We start from the raw sequence: 26980 nt of genomic DNA, 5'->3' as shown, positions 1-26980 counted from the left end.
CTCAGCTAATGCTAATGCTGCTCTGGGAAAGTGCCAACTTCCTAATTAACTAGGATCAGGCAAGAAGGGCTGTTTGACCAAGGGCTCCCAGAGCAGGCCCAAGACGCTCAAGAGCAAAGAAGCCATCCCTATTCCAATGACAGGGCTGATATGCAGGCTGGCTCCCTGCACCTACGTCCCCACTGCCTCTCCTTGTCAGTGTGACATTCTGGCTTTTTCAGCCTCTGCTGCGCCACGGGGCCCAAGGCTGGACGGTGACCCCAAACCAGAGTTGGCCCGGGGTGGTGGGAGGCACCTGGACGGTAGGAAGCCAGAACCCCCTTGACTGTCTTTCCATCTGAATGGTGGCACCTATCCGGGGATGATCAGGGGACAAGTGTTGGGATGAAAAGCCGACCAGTCAAGGACAACAGAGGACAGAGACAGAAATAAGTGGCTTCTGGAGAACTTGGGTGCACAGCTGAGCCAGGCTAGCCTACCCAGATTCCCTTGAGAAAAAAAAGGGCATCTGCTCAAGCCTCTGGGAGATGGGTGTTGCATTATCTGCAGCCAAACGCACTCCAATCTCCTTCTGACAACCGTGCTGTGTCCAGCTGGCCTGGACAGGCCGCAGTTCTCTGCCCCATAACTGCAGCCTCCCCTACCCACCCCTCACCAGGGGAAGCAGACACCTACCTTGGGGATGCGGCTGATGATGTCTGGGTACTTTCCGGTATTGTCTTCCTGATTCCTGCTGAAGATTTTCACCTCCCCACCTTCCAGAACGTGGATCTGCAGCAGAGAGAGCAGAGAGGGACTCAGAACCCAGCCCACCCCCACTGGTCCCTCCTTTCTCTTCTGACCCCACTTTCACCAGCAGAAGATTCCAGAAGGTCTAGAGAAGGAACTGGTGCAGAGACCTGAGTAAATCACCTCCTCCATCCATGCAGCGCCTCCCCCCAGTCTGTGGAAGCCCCTGCCATCACCTTCCTCATCCTCCCTTTCACCACCACCCTCTGCCCCCACCTTGGATGCTCAAGTGTCTCGCTCTGTTTAAGCGGATTTACCTGGATGTTAAGCTGTAAAAGACATTCTGATTTTATTGTTAATTTATTTTAATATAGTCTGGTCACAGCCCTTAAGCAGAATGGACAAATATGCCACCTTACACGTATGTCATCCCAACAGTTGAGTATGTGTTGGATATGACATATAGGACTTAAAAAACATATGAAAACATACATATTTAAAACTGCTGTTACTACCATAAATTCTTTTATTTTTTCTCAGCATTATATTTTGAAGATCCTTCTATGACACTAAATCTGCTTTTAACTGCTTCAAACCACCAAAGGGTGGATATCCACTACACTTGCTCCTCCATCCCGGTGATGAACATAATAGTCCCAACTCCCCGCCAGGACGGCAGAGCCACAAAGGAGCATCCCTACAGACCCAACCAAGGACGTCCTTGGCACCGGGGTGTTGGACACATGCTTACATAATCTCACTGAAGATTAAGTAGGTGCTTCCCATAACGGCTGTTACAGTGAACACCCCCGCCAGAAGGGCACAGGCAAAGTGAACTCCCACTGCCTTGGGTCAGGAATTTCGATAATTTCATCAAATAAAACTGATTTTCAGGGAAGTCAGGTGAGCTATGTTAACGTTGTCGTTAAACAAAGTTGGATATTAAACCCAGATACATAAGGTCAGACGAGCAGTCTATGACAGGAGGTGCTTTGAGTTTGGGTCTGCCCCATCCCAGGGCCCTGCTCTCTGGCACATGCTCTTCTGCTGAAGGGATGTGTCCACCTTCATACCTGTGCCCTCTGCCCATCGTATTTGTACTCGCAGGTGAAAGCTGCCTCTTCAAAACGTTTTAGGACCTCGCTGACACCCCGGGTGGGGTGCGCCAGCATTGGTTTCAGTGGAACCCCTGGAGGGGGAGGAGCGAGAATTAGGAAACTGAGGTAGGCACCATTAACACATCAGAGAGGGAATATGACAGAGACAATTAGCTGTGCCCAAGACCCATTCTCCTTTCTGCGTAAGAAGAGAACATGCCCTCCCGGATCAGGAGGGCAGCTTGCCTGCTCTCAGCCTCCCTTGCAGCTAGGTAAGGCCACACAATGAAGATGCATGGGTAGGGGTGTGCACAAAGTCTGGTCACACCCTTCTCCCTCTCTCTCTTGTGATCTAGAAACGTAAGCCACCTCTGGTCATGCACATTAAGGTGAAAACCTCAGGATGATAGAACAACAGGACAGAGGAACCTGAGTCCCCCAGTGTGTGTGTGTGGGAGGGTGTCCCTGGAGCCCAGCCACGTATCCTGCCTGATAACCTGCCTTCCTCTAGACTCTTATGAGCCAGAGGAAGACTCTGCCTGCCTCGACACACTGCCTTTTGGGGTATCTCTATCACAGCATTCACCCCCACCCTACCTAATATAGACAGAGACTTGAAACAGAAAAGGGATGGGTTTCAGCACAGGGAACAGAACCCAAATGTGGTGGCAAGAGGAGGAATCTGCAGGTTCTTAGAAGGATGAAAGAAGCTAAGGCCAGGAGGAGGGAGTGGAGCTTACAGGAGGGCTGAGCTCCAGCTCTGTGGCCCCAGACCCAATCCTGCCCAGGGTGGGGCTGGAGTCACCCCTAAGGGGCTTGTACCTGGGCTCAACCTGCAGTGCTCGGGGAGGTGCTCCAGGCCATGCTCCAGCAGTACAGGGATGATCCGGTCCAGGTCGGGCACCTCGCTGGCGTGGGGGCAAGAATAAACTTGCAGGTGTCTTTCCAGAACTCTGGCGGCCTGGAAACCCTATGCTCTGGTTGCAGATGTGCCTCTGTCACTGTCACCTTGTCCTCAAGGTCTGCTCCTGACTCCTCTGCCCCTTCACCAAACAAGAGTCTGGCTATCTCTGTCACGATCTCCCCCTCAGCGCGACTGTCTCTCTTGGTCTGGGCCTGCCATCACCCCTGCCTGTCATCACGAGGCCAGTGGCTCTTTACCTGACCTACACATTTAAACAACTCAGGGATAGATAAAGGACTTTCTCCAAGGCCAGGTCTCACCTCTCAAGATTCTGACTTAGCTGGCTGGGAGTGGGTCAGGAAGCAACAGTTTGTAGATCCTCCCCGTGGGCAGAGTGGAGATGATGTCCTGGCTCAGGGGTTTGAGGGTTCTCCCCTGCCACGTGCCCGAGTGGGCGCCCCAAGGATCTTGGCAGAAATGTTCTTGGGCCCTCCCGCCACTGACACTCTCTCTGGGCGGTCACCACCTTGCTACGGCCAGCCCTGGGTGGGCCGCTGGCCAGGTCCCCCCACACGGTCCTCTCTACAGCCCTCGCTATCACCCCATGGATGACCTGACCCGTCACTCCGGTCAGTCACTAGCCCTGCTCTGCTTCTCTTAGGGCTTTTGTGCATGCGTGGTCCTCCTGGAACTCCCAGGTGTCCAGGAGAGCTGCAAGCTGCTCTCACCTGAGGCCCGCATCTCTTCACTGCTCACTGTCCCCGATCCTTTGCCGTTCCCCACCTTCATAATTGCTGTCCCCCACCTCGTGTCCAGCACTAATCTTGTCTGGATTTCCACCCTGCTCTGTCACTAGTGCCTACCAGCCGCTGGCACCTCCCACATCACCAGTAACCCTCGGCACTGAGCCCACCGCCCCTCAGGGTCTCCCGCCCCTCCCAGTCTGTTCACCCTTCCCATGGCCCCGGATCTCACCAGAACGTCTGCTTCAGGATCATGCCTTGCTCCTCCAGCCACGTCTTTCGGGCTTCTGCCGTCCGGCCCTTCCCAGCATCCACAACGGCCGAGGGGAATTCTAGGACCAGACCCACCAGCAGAGGCTTTGGGATGGGCCTGACCCCTCGGTGACCCCGGGGGCTCAGGGGTGGCGTGTTGGAAACAAGGCTGCCAGGGAAGGAGCCTGGAGAGGAGCCGAGGCGTGGACTTCAGGAAAGGAGGGCAGGCGGGTAAACTCCAGTGCAGGGCCTCACCTTGGCCTGGGGGCGTGAGGCTCACGGCCTGGGCGAGGGCGGCCAGCACCGACTGCTCTGCCAGCCCGAGGCGCAGCCGTCCACTCAGGGCTCTGGGGAGACAGCAGGCGAGGTGGCACGGGCTTGTCACCACCCTTCCATCTTGCCCTCTACCCTCTGCCCCCCGCCTCCTCCCATCTTCCCCACCTTGACTCTCTGTAACCCTCTCCTCAAAACCAGAACAACTGTTGGGCCTGGAAGACACCTGAGGAATCACATGGCCCCACTGAAAAGATGAGGAAACTGAGGCCAGGCCCTAAGAGCCATGGCCGCTGGCCTTCCCTGGGGCAGAAGTGGGTGCCTGGCGAAGTCTTTGCTTCTCATCTCAGCTGCCCTCTGGGGAAGCAGTGAGGCTCGGAGAGGGCGAGCCAGGGGAGTGGACCAGGCAGCGGGACACAGCCTCCCCAGAGGGGCCAGAGAGTGTGCCATCTCCCCTTCAGGAGACCCGGCTGAGGGTAATGGGGCCGGGCAGCGCCAGGCTACCACGCGCAGTACCGGGCGCCCAAGAAACACTCCATGGTAGGAGCTGCCCATGACTATTTTCACCCTCAGGGCAACTGTGTGGCTCCCGTCCGCTCGGCTCTCATGGAGGCCAAGGTGGACGTCACTAATCCATCAGGGCACCTCTTACCCACGAGCCCCAGGACACAGGAGACGAGCTGCCTGGGAAAAGGACCCAGTATTCCCATTCCCCCTGCTGAGGGCACCAGCGGGAATCCCACTGCCCATCCGTCCCTCCCTCCCGTCACCTCTCCCAGTCTCCCAGACCCACGCCTACCTGGCAATGAATCGGGCTTCTGAGTGGCGGCAGGCGACGAAGAGGCCTTTGATGACATCTATCTTCTTGGCTGTGGACTGAAGGGAGGGTCGAGCAGTTGGTACCTGGGGCGAAGGAAGGGGAGCACACCTCCTCCGGGCTGGCCCCCTGGAATGCCTGCCCCTGCTGTCAGCCCATTCCCACTTCTCCGCCAGCTCCAGCCTGCCTCCCTACCTCCCTCCCCCTATCCAGCAAGTATTTACTGTCCCGTGTCCTGTCATGAGGCAGCAGCAGAGCAGGTGCTGGAATCTCAAGAGGAGATGCCCCTGCACCATCCTGCAAGCAGGAAGAAGGAAAGCTCTGCATCCCACCAGCAGGCCTAAAGCCTCCCAACCCCAAAGAGTGTGATCAGAAGTTCCCCTTGCTACATGCATGGCTCCAGGTCCCCAAGGGGAAGGGCAGAGAGGGCAGGGGGTTTGGGGCGCAGGGGTGCCATCGTGCCCCACTCACGGCACTGCCAGCAAGCCGGGCAATGTCTCGGAACTTGGCGAAGACCCCGGCAGCGGTGAGAGCAGGTGGGGGCAGCATGAGCCTCTGGGTACTGCGGCTGTTTTCGGCCACCAGCCCCACGTCACCCTTCTCAGCTGCCTCTGCTTTAACAGAGTCCAGCTGCCGCCCTTGGGGTGGAGGAAACCAGTGGTGAGGGGGACGCATGGGGCCATGTCTGTCTCAAGCTCTCTCTGTCCACACCCAGCCCAGGATCCACCCTGCCTCCCACCATGAACACCAAGCCCCAGAGGCCCCACTTGTGGTCTCCCTGCATCTCCCCTTGCCCTCCAGGCTCTTTGGCCTCTCTGGGCCCCGACCCTCAGTCCCAGGTCCCTGGTCCAGCCCTCCGCACGCCTATCTCCCCAGCCCCTCCTCCCACCCAAGGCACAGGGCCTCCCTCACCTGAACCAGCACCCATGCTCCCACCTTCAGTGGGACTGAAGTGCCCCTCTGCCATCTCTCACATCCTCTCCACCTCTGTACTTTCTCCCTCAGAGCCTCCTCACGCAGGAGCTGCCACCACACCCCCTGCTTACCTGTGGCCTGGGCCACCGCCTTGAGGAGAACACCATCACCGACACCAAGTTCCAGACCCTGCTGGGGCGGCCCAAGACGGTTGAGGCTGAGGTAGAGGATAGGGAGGAGGTCCGGAGGTGACAGGGCCACCACAGAGCGCAGCAAGTTGCTCAGCGTCTCCACCATCCGGAGCCTGGGGGTGGGGGTGGGGGGACAGGGGTGTGACTTTCTGGCATTTCCGGGGTCAAAGGTGGGGGCAGGTGGAAAGGATCTCAAGAAAGGAGAAGGGGAGCTCAAGTCCAGGCCCAGGTGGAGGCCTGAGCTGTAGGCACAAACACAGGCTGCTGGTGGGACAGTGAGCCTGCTCCACGCTTACGGATGACCATCCACAGAACAACTGCTGCGCGTGGAGCATGTTCTAGATGCTGTGGTCGGGGAAAGGGGGGGTACCGCATCTGAGCACTCTGCTTTGTGTGTTTCCTCTCCCTGAACGCTCATGGCTCCCCCAGGAGATAGATAGTGATATCACTCTCACTTTACAGACGAAGCAACTGAGGCCCAGAGAGATCACATAACTCGCCCAAGGTCACAACCAGTGAGAATCAGGCTGAGACGTGAGCAGAGGCCGTCAGCTCAAGGGCCCACACTCCCCATCACCACGCTGTGCTAGCTCGCAAAGTAAACCACGATTCTGCGATTCTGCGTGGCTCAGAGGATCTGTACAAACGTCTGCGTTTGCTGTCAAGGCCTCACTAGAAAGAGAAGCTAAGTCTCTCTTACAGAAGAAGCTCAATTAAGGCATGGAAGAGGCATGAGAAAAAAGAGAGAGAGAGAGAGAGAGAAACACAAAGCACCACAGGGGCAGACAGGCTGACAAACAGCATGCCCCCAAAACTGAGGTCGCCTGGAGCCTCAGAATGGGGCCTTATTTGGAAAGAGGGTCTTAGGAGGTATAACTGAGGTAAGGAGCAAGATGAGGCCATCCCGGGTGGGGTGGGCCCTCAATCTAGTAAAAGTACCCTTATAAAACACAGAAAAAGACACCCAGAGAGAAAGACCACGTGGAACTGGAGGCAGAGACTGGAATGACGTGGCCATAGGCCAAGGACTGCCTGCAGCCACCATCAGCCGGGGGAGGCACAGGTCAGGTTTTCCCGAGAGGCTCCAGGAGGAACTAGCCCTGCCCACCCCTTGACTTCGGACCTGTGGCCTCCTGAAAGGTGAGAGGATGCATTTCTGTGTTTCTAGTCACCAAGCCTATGGCTGGATATTTGTTCTGGCAGCCTGAGGACACTCCTGGGGATGCTAAAGTCAGTGGCATGAGTTTGAAGACAAATACAATCCCTGCACAGGCTTGGAGTGGAGCCCCATGAGACGCCTGCTAATTGCAAAGGGGAAGACAGCAAATGTATGGCGGAGGTGTCCGGTAGATGCCCTGAAGCCATGTAACTAGGAGTCTGATGGCAGTGGCAGGTGTCCCCTGCCACCTCCCCGCCCCGGCCCCAGTGGGATGCAGTGACATAGCATCCCTCCTGACAGGAGACGCGTCACCTGAAACAATTCTTGAGGAAGTATCAGACAAACCTAAACTGAGACCTTCTACGAAATCACGGGACTCTTCAAAACTGCCACACGGTGAGAAAGGCCGACTAAGAGAAACCGATCAGGATGAAGGAGATGAGGAGACAGGGTGACCCCGTGCCAAGGGTAGGGGTCAGGGTCTGGGTCGGGCCCTGGCCCAGCAAAGACAACGCCAAGGGGGCAACCAGCAAAAACACACACAAAGTCTGTATGTGTCACTCAATAGCGTGCACTGACGTTAACGTCCTGGTCATGGCAACTATCCTGTGCTGGCAGGAGATGTTAACACTAGAGATAGCTAGCCAAGGGCACATGGGGACTCGCTGTGCTATTTCTGCAATTTTCCTCTAAGTTTAAAACTATTTCAAATAAAGCAAAAAAAAAAAAAAAAATTAGAGAACCGTCCAACTGTGGGTTGGGGTTTGGACAGTCGCCTGCGGTTCTCCTGAATGCAGTGATTTCTGACAGCATCTCTGGACACTGAATGCCTATGCTACTCTCTCTCCCACAGCTCTCAGAGCAAGCTGGAGACAGATGATCTTCACTTTACTAGTAACGAGATCAAAGCTCAGAGAGGTCAGGCCACCTGCCAACAGCCAGGAAAGCAGCAGAACTGGGCCTACTCCCAGACCTGTCTGCACCCACTGTCCCCTGGGCTGGGCTTTGGCTAATCCAGCCCTCCTGCTGCTGGGGCCCATAGGCCTGGCACTCTGGGCCCTTCCTGGGCCCTCCGGATTACATCTTGGGGTTTATGCCCCAGAGGAGGTTTCTTTCTCACGTCTGAGAGGTTAAAAAAAAACGAGGTATGATGGACAAAAATGAAGGAATCCTACGGAACAGTTAAAAGGACCGAGACCTACTTCAACCCACAGGGAGCGATCTTCTGGAAACAATGCTGATGGTGCAGGCGGGCAGCAGGATGAGGTGGAATGAAGTGGGTGCCCCCACCCCCCAGCACTGGCTGAACACACGGGGGATGATTGCTGGGGCCAGGCAGGAGGGGAGGCCAGATCCCAGCAGCCCTGAGTGCCAGCAGCCTGGCCAGCATTCACTGGGAGTGGGGTTCTCGCTGTAACCTGACCCAGACATCCTTACACTAAGAGTGACAAAATTGGTGAGGTTGTGGTCACTTCTCACCATTGAGGGGAGATTAAGTTCCTGCTATTGGGAGAAGGCGGTTTCCCCACCCCAGGAATCTGGGCTCACCCTCTTGGCTCGTTTTGACCCATAGAGAGACAGAAGTATGGTGTGGGTCTCTGCAGCTCGGGACCCAAGAGGCCCTGCAGCCACCCCAGGGGCCGGGGATGCAGACCGGAGGGCAAAGGGGAAAGAACAGAGGGGAAGGGACCGAGCAGGAGCACAAGCCAGTACCCCACCACCCTCCACCTGCCCAGGTGGGCCTGCCTAATTACCGAGCAGAAACTTCCTCAATCTTCTCAAATGTCCGGGCCACAGCCAGGTAAGGGACCCTGGGGAAGGAAGAAAGACATGGGGCAGTGTGTACAGCCCACACCATCCATCTGTAGGTCCACCTGAGTCCCCACACCTTCAACACTGTGTCCCCAGAATGGGGACGTGAGAGATCTGATGGCTTCCTCCAGTGGAGGCCTCTGGTGAGACGCACCCGAGGACAGGGAATAGAGGAGGGGTAGTTGGGGGCGGGGGAAGCCTCACTTCTGGCCTGGCTTCCAGCATGCATCATCAATGGGATGGTAGTTGTTCTTGGCAGGATTGTAGCTGGGAGGGTCCAGGGGTCTGTAGAGGCAACAGGGAGATTAGACACCTGAGTCAAAGAGAAGCCATTCCTCCAATTAATGTTGTCTGAGCGCCTAGCCAAGCTCTAGGCATGAGGGCACAGAAATGAATGAAAACTAAGTCTGTGAGCCTAGAGCTCACATTCTAGCTGGGGAGTCGGGGGGGGGGACCCAAAAAACACAGAAACAAATCATTTTGATATTAAAAACTATTTCCAAAAACAAAATAAAACCAAGTTGGGGAAGGCAGGATGGAAGGTGCTACTTCTGAGGAAAGGATGGGGAAGGAGACATTGGGCAGAATAACATGAGGAGCGAGCACATATCATAGAGAAGAACACTCCAGGCAGGGGGAACAGCAAGTGCAAAGGCCCTGAGGTAGAGACACACAGAGAGAGGCAGAGACATAGGTAGAGGGAGAAGCAGGCTCCCTATGGGGAGCCCAATGTGGGACTCAATCCCAGGACCTTGGGATCACGACCTGAGCCAAAGGCAGATGCTCAACCACTGAGCCACCAAGGCAATCCTTTGGGGCCATTCTAAGAGGCAAGGGATCCCTTTGGGCATCCTACCCAACCTTACCTCTCTGGATGGAACCAGTAGGAATGGCAGAAGGGTGTGGTCCCTAGATGTCTCAAGTGCCAGGCACTGTGTTCACAGCATCCACCTGTTAGCAATCAGCTACACTAGGGACTCTTCTAACCCTGTTTCCCAGGTAAGTGCTTAAGTAGCTCCCACTCAGCCACACAGCTAGTTAGCAGAACGGCTTCAGAGACGGCATCCTACACCTCCCCACCATAAATGCCTCCAGAAATGCCTCACACTGACCCTGCTGGAGCCACCACAGCAGCCCAGACCCTGCAGTCAGATTCATCTGAGTTCACGTCCCTGAGTAGCTGTTACCCCGAGAAAGCAGCTTCCTCTCTCTGAACCATGGTGTCCCCATCTGTACGACGGAGCCACCGAGAGTCCCTACCACCCCGCGTTGTCGGGAGAGTGAAGAAAGACGTGTAGCAGCGTGATCCTGGGGTCCTGGGATGGAGTCCCACATCAGGTTCCCCACAGGGAGCCTGCTTCTCCCTCTGCCTGTGTCTCTGCCTCTCTCTCTGTGTCTCTCATGAATAAATAAAACACAACCTTAAAGAAAAAAAAAATCCCCAAAACACGTCATTAGAATAATCAATCGTAATCACCAATGGTTAAAGTTGAAAATTTCTAGTGATCACTGGTCTCATGGTTAGGGAATCCAATCAAGAGAATCTGGACTTCCTGCACGCCTCCTCTTAATACTCGGTCCTCTCTACTTGACAGCTGATACAGACTCACCCCTTGGTCTCCTCCTGCCTTGGAGTGCCAGGGTCCTCTTCTTTCCCTTCTTTCTTGGTTGCCGGTTTCCGTGGGGCTGGGAATGAAGTCAGGAACCTGTATGCCCTCCTCCTGAGAGCCCCCACCACCCAATCATGGGGCCAGGAGTCAGGGGTCAGACCTTCCATGGGGTGGGGCACGCTCTGGAGAAAGGCTCGCCTGCCCCCTTGGATCGTGCTGGCAGCTCAGGGGTGGGAGACACTCACCAAAGAAGCTGCTGACCGTCTTGGGGGCTCTGGTGGGCAGCTTAGCCGAGTCCTCCTTCTGAGCCTCCTGCTTCCCAGACACCGCAGGCTCCAACGTGCTATCCACCGGGGGCTCTGCTGCCAAAGCAAGAGATGTCAGTTGGTGATGCCAACTTTCAATCCGAGGCTTCATTTGTCACCCAAGGTTGTTCTGATGCCATAGATGGAAAAGGCCATCACTTTGGCCCCTTGTCTTTACGAGCCTCTTGGGTCTGATGCTTTTTGGTCAGTACTAACAGAAATCTCTCTAGCATTTGGTCTGAGCCTGGAGACTTCTCAGACAGCGGCAAAAAAAAAAGACATCTCAGCAGGATCAGAAGAAAATGTTTCCACATCTCCTGCAGTTGCAGAAAATCAGATACGATGTGCATCTTCAAAACGTCCCCTCACCTGTGGTGCTGTTTCTCACACAGGAGTTTCACAGACACCCGGCTGCAGGGCTTGTGAGGGTAACTATAACCTCAAAACCCCCCAGCTCAGCCGGGCTGCCTTACTTCATAACTACCCTCAGTAACGTTTAGTGCCTGTGATTTCTCAAAGATACAAATATTTTGAGGATGACTGGCTCTTTCTTCTTTTCCCAAGTGCACTGGGAAGGGGTGAGGGGAGGATTTTAACCATAAAGCAACGATGATAATAAAACCTCTGATTCCCCTAGAATTCACTTTTTGAAAAAGATTTCACTTATTTATTTGAAAGAGAACGAGGAAGGACAAAGAAGGAGGAGGGGCAGAGGGAGAAGCAGACTCTCCACTGAGTAGGAAGCCCAACTGGGGGCTCCATCCCAGGGCCATGAGATCATGATCTGAGCTGAAGGCAGACACTTAACTGACTGAGCCACCCAGGAGCCCCCAGAATTCACATTTAAACAACACACTTGAGTCTTATTTAAAATTAACTGGCCTTGGAAGGCCAAACCAGAGAGCTGGGGCTGCAGGGGGACTGGAAACTCACGGGAGGTCTCTCGATGTTCAGGGGATGTCACAGGTTGGTCCTCTCCTTCTGCCTCCTTCTCTTGGGTCACTTCAGATTCTGACAGGCTTTCTGGTGGGGTCTCTGCTTTAGATGACAGAAAAGTCAGATGGAAAAAAAACACTCTGACCCCAGATACATTTCAACTCCTGAGACATTCTGCTCTCATTTGCTCCTGTGCCAATCAGGCATGTCTATAAAGCGCCAGGAGGTGTGAGCCCGCTCCTGGTCAGCCCCAAGCACAGCAGGGTCTCCAACAGAATCCAAACCCCACGTTCATTCGCCTGAGCAGCTGGAAACGGATAGACAGTGTCTTCTTATCAACTTCTAGAACTATTCACTGCAAGGTGCAACTGGAAAGAGTTCCAAATGCACATGATTAACTTGATAGAGGTAAAAATGAAAAATGTTTTAAACTGGAAAAAAAAAATCACACCTCTAGAGTAATTAAATAATGAAACTGTGGAAGCGACCCTGAGAAAAACATGCCTTAGGTTCAAGAAGCTACTCACCCTTCCGAGGCCCCAGACGCAGATCCGGCTAAAAAGTGCACCATTTACACTAAGATTGCATATGGACTAAACATCACTGATAGAAAGTCACATATACCCTCGGGAAGTTGAGCCTAATAAGGACCTTTTATTCAACAAACACTGACAGTAGCAAAGGCGGCAATGGATCGGATCCTGGCAGTGGTTCCCACAGGTGCCGTGCGATAGTTCCCAGTTCCAGGGGAAACTGGTAACACCTGCTGGACGCTACAGGAACTACTAGCTCGAGGTATTTCAGATTTCAGTATCCTCAGACCACCGGCCTCGCAATTTCTGATGCTAACCTTTCTGCAGAGCTGGGCTTTCACTGGTTGCTGCGATCAAAGCTCCACACTGGGGCAGCTCCAGTGGCGCAGCGGTTTGGCGCCACCTGCAGCCCAGGGCGTGATTCTAGAGACCCGGGATCGAGTCCCGCATCAGGTTCCCTGCGTGGTGCCTGCTTCTCCCTCTGCCTGTGTCTCTGCCTCTCTCTCTCTAGCTGTGTCTCTATGAATAAATAAATAAAATCTTTAACAAAAAAAACAAAGCTCCGCACTGGGGAAGCCCAGATGGCTCAGTGGTTTAGCGCCGCCTTCGGCCTAGGGTGTGATCCTGGAGACCTGGGATCGAGTCCCATGTCAGGCTCCCAGCATGGAGCCTGCTTCTCTCTCTGCCTCTCATGAATAAATAAAATCTTAACAAAACAAAGCTCCGCACTGCACAAACGCCAGCCAACAGAGAACGGGAAAGGAGGGACTGCAATGTTTGGGCAATTGTGCAGAGGCCAGGACACATCCTAGCTAGTGGCTAATCATGAATATTTCAAAATGAAACAAAAAATAGCGCTTTTCCTTTCAATGGATGTGCACTGTTTTCTCAAACACCCAGGTTCATGAACCATCAACAGTTGTCTGGACATAACTATTTAATAAATGGAACTGCTAAGGTGGTGGCTCAGGCTGGGGGGGAGCCAGCAACAATTTACTAAGACGTTCTAAGGATGCTGTGATAGGCTGGGGAACTCTGCCTTCCGATAATATTTCTAAGGAAAAAGAAGTCATGGAGAGGAAAACATTTTCCATCAAAACAGACAGAAAAACAATAAAAATGGGAAACTGCCTATGAATCAATACTAAATTATAGTGGTCCAAACAAATGCATTTCAAAATGCTCTCGTAACAAATGCCTGTTGGTGTACAGGGTTCTGATGGCCACACCTAGATTCAGGGACATGGAGATCGGGGATCCTAACAGTCTGGCCTCTGGAAGAGGCCCCCACCCTTCCAGATTCCCTGCCACGTGCACTGTGCCCTCCCTCCCTCCTTCCTCCTGGTGCCTCACCTTCTTCCTCCTTCTTCTTCTTGGCCTCTCTGTCCTCATCCTTGCTCTGCTCTTCCAGGACATCCTGTATTGTCCGCTTAGGAAGCTGTTTCCGAGCTGAGGAGGCAAAGGGCTCTCAGTGTGGCTGACTTTGTGGGACCGCCTGCCCCCGGTCCAGGGAGCTCAGGCCCATTGGTAATGGGGGCCCCTGAGAAGGCTCCGGAACCCTCCCCTTCCGTCCCAGGAGGTCTCATCCTTCAAGCTCTGCTGCTTCCTGGCTGTGTGAACGTGAGGAGGTTACTGAATCTCTCTGTGCCTCCCTCTCCTGCGTGTGCAGAATGGAAACAATCCGCGAGAGCTAGTGATGCTATGATGTGCTTGGCCCAGTACCCAGAGCTGACTGTAGTAGCTGCCCTTGGGGCCACATCTGTACCCCTAGGATTTGCCATCAGCGTGTATCCTGGGTGGCTCTTCCGGGGGCCACCGAACATCAGGGAAGCAACAGGCTCCGAGAAGGGCCCTTGTTCATGATTGATGAGAAATGGTACATAAATGCAGAGCCCCTCTGAACTGCTCCATCTTCTGCTATGTCTCCTTCCCTGAATCACTCACTGTCCGTGTTCTCTGCACTCCCCAAAGAAATGCCTCACTTCTTGAACTATTGTTTCAGAGCTTCAGAAATTGCTTCTAGAGGACTCTAAGCAAGATGCTCAGGCATGGTGAGGAACTGAGAGGCACCTGCCTTTTAATTGTCTCTAGTCACCTCTTCTTGGCCTCCTGGACCTGGTGGCTCCTTTGCACAGTTGCAGACGGATCTACTACCAGCTGTGGCTGGCAATGCCCTAATTGCTCACAAAGCCATCCACATTTCCTCACCCCCATTCCAGAAGCAAGCTTTCTGATATCTGCTGCCATGTTACCCCCATCTCTCTCCAGTTGACCTTCTAACTCTTCCCACGCCACATAATCCTTCATTCTCCATTACCTGGAACTCCTGCAGTTCCCAAACAGACCTCTGGGCCCTCACACTTGCTGTTCGGTGGTCCTCTAGGAAAAAGTACAAATGTCCTTTCCTCTAAAAAGAATTCCATGCCTCCCTGGCCCACCCTGAGGGTCAATCTGAAGGTCAGCCCTGAGTTTCCAGCATGCCTTGGGCCACTAAGCTATTTCATGACACCCCCACTTCCCGCAGCCCTCCTGTGGCACCCCAGCACTCCCAGGACAAAACCCAGGGTCCTGGCCTAGCATGCCAGGGGCCCTGCGGGAGCCACCCCCACTCTCCTCTCTCACTGCACACCGTCCTCAAACTCGCCCTGCTCCCCAAATTGCATTTGATCCTCCAGAAACACGCCAGTGCATGCGATCCCAAGTATCACGCTGTTCCTCCACTGAGGCTCTGCAGGGCACTCATGGCTACAGCAGGAAAGGCTGCTCCCCCTCAGCCCAGTCAACACTACTTCATCTCCTAAGACTCAGCTGGGGGTTACTCGCTCCGTCTTGGCTCAGGTCTGAGCTCCAATAGTTCTGAGCCCTATTACCACTGCTACTCCTTTTCTTTTTTTTTTTTTAATTAAAGAATTTTTGAAATTTTTTATTTAAGTGTAATTAACATGCAGTCTATTGATTTCAGCTGTGCTGAGTTTTTTTTCAAGATGTTATTTTTAAGTCATCTCCCTACCCAAAATGGGGCTCGAACTCATGACCCTGAGATCAAGAGTTATAAACTCTTCCAACTGAGCCGGCCAGGCACCCCCAGGTGTGCTAGCTCTTATACCATCAGTGCTGCTTGATGGAAATATATAGTGAGCCACATACATGGTCTTAAACTTTCCAGTAGTTAATTCAAAAAAGGAAAAATAACCCATATGAACTTCATTTTAATAATACAGTTTATGTAACCCAATATATCCAAATATACTAACTCTAACATGTTTTCAATATTAAAAAAAAAATGAACATTCTCTTTTCCACGTTGAGTCTTCAAATTCAAAGTCTGATGTACTTTAGCACATCTCAACAACTGGGTGCTACGTTTTCATCAGAAATAGCGGATCTGTGTTTGGATTTCACAGAATTTACAGTTGAAGAAGAGTTACACACTCAAGTTATTCTAAACGTGCCTGAAAATCTTCCGTAACTCAATCTGGCACCAGCTTTCACTCTTAAATTTAACGAAAATGATGTTAACACTGAAAATTCAGTCCCTTGGTCCCCATCTGCCATCTCTGTCACCCAACATTATGTGAAGGTCTCTTACTTGTGCCTCCTCACCCCAAACAAAACCTTCTTGATCTACCAGAGGACAGAGGTACCATTCCTCAGGCCAGCTTTCTGCAGACCATCTCCAGTGTCCCTGCTTGGTGTCCCAACCCTGTGAGCTACACACCAGCACATTATCATCGGTGCTCTGAAGGGCCTTCTCAATGCCTACTTCCTTCTGCCATTAACCCTCTTCCCTGCTCACTATCCCTTGTCCTTCATGGGCTCGGCTGGGTGAATCTCTCTTCTACAAGTCTCTCTCTTCACTGTGCTCCCACAGTGAGCTGCACTGTCTCCTTGAGGCATGTACCCACGGTTCCAATGACCAGTGTTTCCTGAGCACTCACTCTGGGCTGAGCTGAGTTCCAAGCACTTTCCGCCTATTTGCTCTTAATCTCTGTATGGTAAATACTGTAATTATTGTTGTCTCTGTTGTATAGATGGAGCAATCAAAGCTCAGAGAAGGTAAGTCATTTACTCAAGGTCACACAGCCAGTAGATGGTGAAGCCATGCTCTAAACCACAATGCTAAGATCAGAGCTGTCACAAGGATGGCCGCCTGGTGTACAAATCCTCCTGCGGACAATGACAGGTAAGGGAAAGGGCAGGGGCCTGTGTGTCCTCACCTGTGCGCCGCTTTGGGATCCCTGCTGAGACGTCCACAGGAGAGGTACTGGAGAGGGAAGGGCTGCTCTCGGGATATGTGACAGGGCTGGGAGGGGAGCCTTGTGGAGAGCCTGGGGCAGGTTTCTGGAAAGCAAGAAAAGAGAAATTTTAGAGTGAGGGGAGGAAGAAGTGGCCACTTCCTTGTCGTTTTCCAAATAGTTAGGGGTAGTGAATTCTCTGTCCATTCAGGCCTTCTCGAGACTCTCTTACCTGGGCCTTACCCTCCTGTGGGGTTTCATGGCGCCAGACTCTCCTTATCATGGATGACAATAACAACTCTCTGTTTTCTAAGGTAACAGAACCTTTGATTTTTAGCTAGGCATACAATGGCCCAACTGGAAACCACATTTCTGGGGTGGCTCAGTGGTTGAGCGTCTGCCTGTGGCTCACATCGTGATCCTGGGGTTCTGGGATCAAATCCCCCATCGGGCTCCCCACAGGGAGCCTGCTTCTCCCCCTGCTTATGTCCCTGCCTCTCTCTGTGTCTCTCATGAATGAATAAAAATCTTAAAAAGAAAAAAAAAAAAAAGAAAAAGAAACCACAAATCCCAGCCTCCCCTGTAGCTAGGTGTGCCCAGAAACCTGAGAACTACACTTCCTGGCATTCCTTGAAGTAAGTGTGGCCAGGAGCCTCACTACTACGCAGCACAATATAAGGGAAAATGATGTACACTTCCCGTGAGTGTCTTGCTCTTCTCACTGGCTGAATATGGACATTCACTTGGACAAGGGCATCTAGGGATAAAAGCAATGGTACAGAAACAGCCTGAGAAACTGACATACTAATCCTGGACTTTTCGTGCTCATTAGAGAGAGAAATTCCTACCTTGTGTAAGCCCGTTATTTGTATCTGGGTTTCAATCCCTAACTCATCCTACTAGGCCCTCTGCCACTTATTAAGTGATTGCCCCTCAGTTCCAAGGCTACCCCATCCACTCTCCCTCATGATGCTGGGACTCCGAAAACCCCTTTCCCACTCCAACAGAAGGCTCTGTCAGGCAATGCCCTAACAGGACACCAGAGAGGCCTACTCCAGCCAGATTCAATTTACTGCATTTCCAGTAACACTCACAGGGCCTGTGATGTGATGCCCCGTGGATGCCAGCACCCTTACCCAGGGCCCCTGCTTCACAGATCTGACCAGGTGCTCAGGGCACCACCTGTAAGCTCAGAGACCCTGGCCCCCACCAGCCAGCATCTGAAGGTCTATCAGCTCCACAGCTCCAGGGATGGTGGCTGCACCCTACTCTCTCTCTTTTTTTTTTTTCCCTACTCTTTTCACCCCTGCAGTGACGCAGTTGAAAACTGCATACCTAGTTGATAATTCTTTGTATTAAACTCTCTCTGTTCAAATCACTCTTGTGGTTTTTCTCTATTTGGATCCTGATAGACACAGGCCCCACAAGGATGTTGTGAAGGTTGCCTGGGACCCAAAGCTACCCCTGTCCCTCTCCTGCTCACAACCGTTCCACAGATTCCTAGCAGCCACAGTGCAAAGTCCAAGCTCCTAAAGTGGCCCCTCCCAGTCCCTGGAACCTGTGAATATATTCAGGTATGTGGCAAAGGGCAATTAAGGCTGCAGAGGGAATTAAGGTCACCAACTGGCTGCCCATTCGGTGACTTTTAACAAGGGAAGGAAGGAGGAAGGAAGCCAATGTCTCTGGAAAAGACAGAAAGCCTCTGACAATAGGAGAAACTGCATGTATTTTTGAGCCTGTAATTTGGATGATGTGTTATTCTTAGACCCATACATGAACTGAGTCCCTTCCTGTTCACAGCTACCCCATGAAGTAGGTGCTCTCAAGAGCTGCAGGTTATAGGTGAGGTGGTCGAAGCACGAGGCAAGGAGCCTGCCCTGGGCACAGGACAGAGATGGAACCGTGTACAGCAGACTGTCCATTTGCTCCAGGGAATAGCTGCTAAACTCCTCAACCTCCTGGAGCATGAGCACTCCTGAGCAGGTGACAAGAGGCTAATGGGAATTATGGCTTCTTCCAGAAATAAAGAATAGATAGGCTGGTGGGGACCTACCTGGGCTTTGGATGGCGTGAGGGCTTCATCCTCCTCCTCCCCTTCACTGCCCAGGACCCGGGCCACCTTCCGCCCTGGCCTCTTCACTGGAGAATCGCTTTCAGGCACCTCTCCATTCCGCTCCTTCAGTGCCACCCTGGAAGGTGGGAAAATGGGGGTGTTCCAGCAGGCAGAGAGGGGATCCTTTCCCAAATGCTCCAGCTCCTTCACTATGTTCCATTCCCTTCCTTTTCTTTCAAGCATTCCATGAGCTTTTTCTAGGCGCCTCCTCAGCATATAGTTTTAATCATCCATCTATCCACTGCATTCACATTTCTGGAGGCCTCCTGTATGCGCACCTTCTCTGTGATGGACAAGCAATGCTAAGGAGCAGATGGGAGTTCCAACTAAGAGCAGAGAATGGTCTCTGACATCCATTTGGACATCCTCTCTTTTTCAATCATACAAGCCCCTGAGATTTAGCTAGGTCCACGGGCTCTCAGCTACAGACTATCATTCTCAGCCTCCCTGGAGCTATGTGAGGGGTTCTCACCAATAAGATGGACGAGGTATGGTCAAGCATATGACTTGCTCCTGACTGTTTGCGCAGTCTCACTCCTGGAACTTGGGACTTACCAACCTGCTTGGACAACACTGAGGCCCTGAATCCAGCTGTGCCTGAAGCAGGACCCACCTTTGGACTTCCCAGTTACTGAAGTCAAAAAAATTCCCTTTAGAACCCCCAGACGTTCTGAGCTGGGTCCGAAACACTCACAGCCAAGAGAGCCCTGACTTACAAAGGAACAAATTCACCTAGCCCCGTTACGTACTTTGGAGGTGGCTCTGTCTCTCTGATGCTGTTGGAGGTCTCCTTCTCTGGCCTTTTCACTTTGCCCTCCTTCTTGGGGTAGAAAAATGACCTGGAGGAACACAGAAGGAGGGGGAAATGGGAATGATAACAACATAAAGAATCAACTAAGCATTTTTGGTGGAGATAAACACACCAAGTACCCACCCCCAAGGGGCTGACACTCCCTAAGAGGCAAATGTTAAATAACTAAATATAAGACATTGGGAGGTATGAAGTGCTCTGGAAAAGATAAATAAAGCAAGGCCTCCTTTGTCCACCTGGACTGGCTGGACTGAATAGCTGGCTTCCAGAGAAGTGAGTAGTGAGAAGGGACATTGAAAACGTGATGGTGGAGAGGCCTCGCCCACTCTCCTGACCAAGTGAGTACCGTCAGCATCACCAGCGATGTCCCAGGCACATTGTTTACCCCAACTATGAGGTGACAAGAGGTTACCTTACTTCGCTGCCCATGACCCCAGCCTAGTTATGAGAACAACATCAGACAAACTGAGAACCGTTTGCATGTATCATGACAAAGTCTGAGAAACTGTCATCTGAAGTGACGCCAGAGGGAACCGAGGAGGCATGACAACTAAATGCAACATGATACTCTGAACCAGATCCTGGAATAGAGAAGGGCATTAGTAGATACACCAGTGAGATTGGAATAAAGGGTGGAGTGTAGTTACCAATAATGTACCAACGCTGGTCCCTTACTGGGACCAACAGGCCACAAGATGTCAACGGTGGAAACTAGGTGCCTTTGTGGAAATGGTCTCTACCACCTGAGCAACTCTTCTGTACATCTAAACCCATTCCAAAGCTGACGCTTAATTTACGGTCAGCAATCAACTGATCAAGCTAAGCCAAGACAAGCCAGAGGCAGAAAGCCATCAGAGGTGCTATCCACCCAGGACCCACGATGCCCAGACTCGTCTTCATGTGAGAGAAATGCAGCCTGTGATGCTATCCAGGTCTGGGTCAACCTAGAATCCATCCCCTTCTTCCAGGAGCAGCCTCACCAGTTTCCTACTGGGACATCCCCTCAATTTCCAGTGAACGAGTTCTGGCAACTGAATCCAACCAAGCCTGAGGCCATTAATTCAGAAGGCTTCAACTACACAGGCCACGCAATTCCCCGTCTCATTTTCCTGAAGCCAGCTTGCATTACGACAGGGTTTCCCACCCTGGACATCATGGATATTTCAGGCCAGACCGTTCTTCATTGTGGGGGGCTATCCTGTGCACTGTAGGTGTTAAACAGCTACCATGCCGTCTCCTATACAGTAGATGCTAAAAACAAACCCCCCCTCTCTCCCCAGGGATGACAACTAAAAATGTCTCTGGACACTGCCAGCTGTTCCCTGGGGGGCCAAACCACCGACTGCAAACCCCTGATGCTGTGGAGTCGGTGTTTCTGAACCCCGCAGCTAAAAAATTCTGGTTAACATGCTACCCGTCCCCAGATTCCACATCTCATATTCTGTCCTGCTCACTGGGAAACTCCAATTTGGAGGCTAACCTGTGTTCTTCCAGGAAAAAGTGAAGGAATAGAAGGATAAGCAGACAACTCAGAGGGTAGGATGAGCATCCTTACATGATACTCCGCTGCATGATGGATCAGAATGCTCCCTCCTCCTTCTCCTCCTTTTCTCCAGCCAGCTGTTCCTGAAACAGAAATCCAGATCCTTGGTGGGGCTACCAGTTGTGCAGAGACCAAAACATGTAACCCTCCTTCTTTAAGAAAAAAAACAAAAAAACAAAACCCACAAAATCAGAAACATGAGTTTCCCCACTGATAAGAAAATCTTGTTTTTATAGACAAACTGATTTGCTGGTGAGATTTATTAGTGAAGAAAAAGTTCCAAGTCAGACCAAGATGAGATGCCTCCTTGATCGTGTGGAGCCAGGCTGCTTTTCATTTAACATAAAGGAGACTGAAACCTACAGATTTGGTTGTTTATTTTTGTTTCTGTTTGTTTGGATTTTTTTTTTTCAGTTTTGTTAGGGGTTTTGGGGGAGGCATTAAGTTTCAAGATCAGCAAAAAATGGGGCCACCTGGGTGGCTCAGTCGATTAAGCATCTGCCTTCAGCCAGGGTTCTGGGATTGATCCCATGTTGGGCTGTCTGCTTGGTGGGGAGTCTGCTTCTCCCTTTCTCTCTGCCCCTCCTCCCTGCTCGTGCTAAGTAAAAAAAAAAAAAAAATCTTTAAAAAAAAAATCAGTAGAAAACTGTTTTTAGGTGATTATATAATATCCTAAAATGACCCTGAAACATGGCCGCCCATTAAATAATACCCACTGGTACACATGAATCAGCTGCTGAGCAGTTTCTAAGGTACACTGTTAACAGAAACGAGGGGCAAAACATCCCGCAGAGAACATCGATTCCAGAAAGTTATGTACTGTATGATTCCATTTACGTAACAAATGACAAAACCTAGGATAGAGATCAGGGGTTGTCAGAGCTTATGGACAAAAGGTGGGTGGGGAGCAGCTATATAGGGGTAGCACAGTGAGTGCCTCTGTGGAAACAGACTGTTCCATATTCTGACTGTGGTGGTGGCTACATCGATCCTTACAAGGGTTTACACTGTACATATGTGCACACATGAGCACAGGCATACATGTGCACACACACAGCCAAACCAGCTCTGTGGTCTAGTTCATGGTACTGTCCAACGCCAACTTCCTGGTTTTGATACTGGACTATGGTTATATAAGATGTCACCATTACAGGGAGACAGATGAGCTATTTTTACAACTTCCCGTAAGGCTATACAATTTTTTCAAAATAAAAAGTAAAAAAAAAAAAAAAAAAAGTATGAAGTCACTCTCATGTACTAATATAGAAAGATGTTCTAGGTACGTTTAGTAACATTTTAAACAGTGATAGCACATAAAAAGGACAGAGAACAGCGTACATAATGTGCTACTGATTCCGTAAGACAGGAGAAAATAGGAACACATCTATTCTTTAGGCCTGCTTTTGTTTGCCAAATAGAAACTCTGGAAGGATAATCAAGAAGCCAATGGAAGCGGCCGGGGGGCTCTCAAGGTGACTGGGAGTAGAAATGTGAACCAGGCCTGTCACTGCATACTTCTATCCTGATTTTATTTTAGATCCTGCATATTTATTACCTATTCAGTTAAAAAAAAAAACAGTAAATAAAGGCCCCACATAACTGTTCAGATTTTATTATCCGCCTCCTATCCCCTTCTTCCAGGGTCCCTCTGGGGAATGCCCTCCCCTCCTTCCAGCAGCCAGTCCCTCCTATGCCCAACTCTGAGAACTGGATGAATGTCCAGATGCTCCCTGGGGCACCTGCTATAAGAGACCCTCCATCTCCTGACCTCCCGTGATGGCTAACTGGTACTTCTCTTGTCACATATATCGTGTTGACCCTCTGTTCTCCTGATTATATCACAGGTCATCTTTCCAATCAGACTGGGAGCTCTGGAGCCATGGGGCTGTGCCTGGTTCATTCCCATCTTCTCCAAAAATTATCTCCCAAACTTTAGACATTCTCCATCCTTTTGAAATTTCAACTGTATCTATGTAAAACCTGAGTTTTTTCCCCTTAATATTTTTTCTGTTAAAAAGAAAAAATCAACTTTATTAACTGGGGGGCTTACTAGGGACCGGGCACCATTCCAAGTGCTTTATTTATTTATTTATTTTTCCAAGTGCTTTATATGAATTAATTCATACAAGATCTATTACAATTCGTTATTATCCTGATTTTATGAATGAAGCAAAGGGAGCAGAGAGGTCAAGTAATTTGCTCAAGGCCACACAGCCTAATGGGCTGAAAGCCAGGATCAGAGTCCGGCTCCAAAGTCCCTATCTTTAACGGCTACCTATTCTTGAGGTTGAGAATGGCAGGAGTCCCCCTGTATTGGGATCGAAGGGGTGGTGGGATGAGATAACCAGTGTAAAACAATCATGTTACCCAATACCTCCCAACAACCCGATCAAATATTTTCAATTTTTATCCCCATCTCGCCAATGACAAGACACACAAAGAATCACAGAACTTTTAAGTGGCAAAGGGGGTAATTTGGTACAGTAGCAACAGAAGAATAACTTAGATGGCAACTAGCTTTCTGTTGCAGTGCCCCAGGCCCAGTCCTTAGGCCTCCTCTCTGTCTTGTTAACATGGACTCAGAGGGCTTCAACGTACTCTATGATCAGAACCCCAAAATGTCTAACTCCAGCTATTATTAGTCTCTAAATTCAAGGGGCACATTCTGGTTTTCTGCACTGGCACCTAGATGTCCAACCAAACTCTCCAAATCAATGGGCCCAAAACCAAACTCCAGAGGACATATACCCACACATTCCTTCTCCTATCTCTGCGTTGGTAGCTTTTCAGTCAGAAAACCTGAAGTCAGAAACCCTGGAGTCTACTACATGCATATTTAGCCGTTAAAAATACAACAAAACACCTGACAATATCAAGTGCTAATGAGGATGTAGAACAGTGGGAATTTCTGGTGGGAATTCAACATGGTACAGTCACTTTTGGAGAAGCCTGGCAGCTTCTCAAATGGTGAAGCAAACATGCTTCCCATATGACCCAGCAACCCTACTCCGAATTATTTACCCAGAGAACTCCTATGTTCACACAAAACCCTGTAATCGAATGTTTACAGCAGCAGATCTACTTACAGTCACCGAAAACAATCCTAATGTTCTTCCACAGGGAATGGATGAACAAAATATGGCACATCATATGCTTTTGTTTGTTGAACTGTATCCCACTGTAGGATGTACTAAATAAAGCTTGTTTACATTCACATGGCAATAAAAAGGAATGCAGGGATACACTGCAGGGAGGGAAAAGGACCAATGGTTGAGGGGAGGTTGCCTATACAATGGAGCACAAGAATTGCTTTTTGTACAGTATCTTGATTGTGGTGATCTTTACATAATTCTACACATTTCATCATCGACAGACTTAAACACCAAAAAGAATAAACTCACTATATGTAAATTTTATTTTAAAAAAGGGGGGGGGCAGCCTGGGTGGCTCAGTGGTTTAGCGCCGCCTTCAGCCCAGGGTCTGATCCTGGAGACCTGGGATCGAGTCCTACGTCAGGCTCCCAGAATGGAGCCTGCTTCTCCCTCTGCCTGTGTCTATGCCTCTCTCCCTCTCTCTCTGTGTCTCTCATGAATAAATAAATAAAATCTTCAAAACAAAAACAAAAACAAAAACAAAAACCAACCCTTACATTGTTGATTCACCTCTTTTCTCACACCCCAAACTTGAATCCCACTAGCAGGCATTGCCTCCCAAACACCACCCAACCACCTCTCAGCATCCCACTGCTACCAGTGAGCAAGCAAGCGCCGGTCTGGCTACCGCCACCCCTAGCCTGCTGTACTAACCCCTCACTCCTTTCCTTCCCAGCAGTTAGCACAACTGGACCTTATAAATTAGAATTTGTCCCACTCTCTGGAGTAGTGCTTCTAACACAATTTGCTGCATGATAGGGACATTTTATACCTGCAGAGTCCAAAAAGATCACTCTACCTATATGTGCAAGCATTTGAAGGCAGCTAGTGCTACTGAGGAGCTGAGGTTTTCATCTGTTTCTAATGAGTTTAAATCTCTATATGTGGCTGGCTGCTACTCTATTAAGCAGTGAAGGGCTAAAATGTTGAATTCCAGAAAGGTAAGGATTTTGTCCATTTTGTTTAGTGATATGGCCACAGGATCTAAAATTGTGCCAGGTACTGAATGCATTGGCCCATCTGCATGTCTTTATTTAAAAATCTGGGTAACAGGCAAAGTCAGTTGAGCTCCCAATCCAACTTGAGTTGGGTTTCAGCTCAGGTCATGATCTCAGGATTTTGAGATTGAGACCCATGTCAGCTCCACACTGAGCATGGAGCCTGCTTGGGACTCTCTTTCCCTCTGCCCCTCCTCCCTCTCAAATAAATAAATCTTTTTAAAAAGCTGGAGTAACAAAAACATCAGAATTTAGGGTTCATAAGCAGGATCTTTCAAAACTGCAGGCCACGTGACAGGAAGCATGATATAAGAGTCAGTTTGAGGATGACCAGCCAAAAGGCTCAAGTCTTTTTCTTTTCGTTAATAAAAGTTCACATTTCCTGACCTGTCTGTTCCCTTCACCACCTTCCACCTTGGAAAGTATTTTACACCCATTCCCCTAAACATGCTACTCTCTCATCCTCTGAAGCTCAGAACAGCTCAGCATCCCCCAAAAGACAAAGAGGAAGTTGAAACAGAAGAAAGTGATTCCTTCAAGGCCAAACAGCCAGCCAATGGAGGATACCAGAAACACAGAGCGCCAGTTCTAAGAACCACCTGGGATTATTCCAGCCCACTCCCAGACCTCCTGAATCAGAAACTCTGGGAATAGAGGGGGGAATCTACAGGACCAGCAAACTCCCAGCGAATTCTAAAGTATGAAATTTAGGAGGTCTTACTTAGACTCCACGGGCCTTTGCCTCATGCCTCCCTCAGGCTAATAGATCAGAGACCTATTAGACCTAATGGGACGACAAGGAGATGGAGGCCAAAGAAGTGATGCGTCCTTAATCCCATTCCCTGCTGTCTCTCCTCAGTGATTCCCCTCCGCTTTCAGATGCCAACCCCCTCTTTCCAAATGCTCATCTCTTCTCTGAGCCAAGAGCACCCCACCTGCCTTGCCTTACCAGCTTTCCCCTCACCTAAGGACATCAATAACCTTCTCTCTCGGCTCCCCAAGCTCCTCTGGCCCTCCCTCCACCCTTTAGGGCAATGATAAACCTAGACCTTTGGGTTACTCTCTCCAGGGCCCCCTCCCTCCCCAGGCCTCGGCCTCCCGGCTGTGTGTCCAACCCTACCTCCGCTCCGCCCCCTCATCAGGGACCCACAAAGCCAGAACTCTCATACAGAAAGGTCCCGACCTTTCCTAAGGCTTTGACCTAGACCTGGACACCTCTCTCTGACCCACCTCCATCCAGCGGGATCCTTCCCCAACACCGTTTAAAGCGGACCCTACTCTGAACCTCTCCTCTGGCCCCGCCTCCCAGCACCTGGCCCCGCCCACTAACACATCTTCCCCAACCCCCTTCCCGGTGGCCCCGCCCACCACGTCTTTCTCCCCACGCCCCCCCGGCTTCCTTGACCACGCCCCCCGCGGTGGCCCCGCCCCCCAGGCCTCTCCTCAAACCCTGTCGGCTCCTACGGCCTCGGGCCCCCGTCTAGCCTCCCCTTGGGCCTCTCCCGCCGGCAGACGCCCCCCGTCCCCCGCAGCGACCTGCTGCCGGCACTCTCCCTCTCGCCGCGCTCTCGGCCGCCTGAGCGTCGCCCCACGCCCGCTCCCCTGCAGCCGACCGACCGGCGGAGCCGTGGGCCCGGAGCGTACGACTCGAGCGCCGCCCCCAGATCTCCCAGTCCCGCGTCGGCGGCCACACCTGCCTCGCGCCGGCCCCGCGCGCCACTGCCCTGCGCGTCACACCCAGAGCCGCTCGGCGCTCGACTGCAGTCCTCAATTCGCGCCACGGAATTCGCGCGCAGACTTTGGCGGGCGGGGGCGGGGCCGTGCGAGGGGCGGGGCCCGGGCGTCGTCCGCG

The 26980-nt window shown here is 51.4% G+C and overlaps 1 protein-coding gene across 6 annotated transcripts in view; it reads right to left on the bottom strand.

The window, feature by feature from the left end:
• Nucleotides 1–26960, bottom strand: part of LIG1 (DNA ligase 1) — a 39949-nt gene extending 12989 nt beyond the window's left edge. The window contains exons 1-19 of one of the 6 annotated variants that reach the window (XM_041744724.1): nt 26822–26960; nt 20991–21061; nt 19374–19463; nt 18565–18700; nt 16494–16617; nt 13630–13725; nt 11741–11845; nt 10748–10864; nt 10503–10578; nt 9097–9177; nt 8835–8891; nt 5862–6034; nt 5287–5453; nt 4798–4874; nt 3981–4072; nt 3706–3805; nt 2649–2734; nt 1803–1918; nt 676–771 (exon numbers count right to left, since the gene is read on the bottom strand). In XM_041744724.1, the coding sequence (XP_041600658.1) occupies nt 676–771; nt 1803–1918; nt 2649–2734; nt 3706–3805; nt 3981–4072; nt 4798–4874; nt 5287–5453; nt 5862–6034; nt 8835–8891; nt 9097–9177; nt 10503–10578; nt 10748–10864; nt 11741–11845; nt 13630–13725; nt 16494–16617; nt 18565–18700; nt 19374–19463; nt 20991–21007 (1806 nt within the window). In that variant the 5' untranslated portion in view covers nt 21008–21061; nt 26822–26960. The other 5 variants (XM_041744728.1, XM_041744727.1, XM_041744729.1 and 2 more) reach the window with 5 other exon arrangements.
• Between the last annotated feature and the right edge of the window lie 20 nt (nt 26961–26980).

The sequence above is a fragment of the Vulpes lagopus genome, chromosome 2 (genome assembly GCF_018345385.1).
Source record: "Vulpes lagopus strain Blue_001 chromosome 2, ASM1834538v1, whole genome shotgun sequence".
In the NCBI taxonomy this organism is placed as follows: domain Eukaryota; kingdom Metazoa; phylum Chordata; class Mammalia; order Carnivora; family Canidae; genus Vulpes; species Vulpes lagopus.
This window is presented reverse-complemented; position numbering and strand designations above follow the sequence as displayed.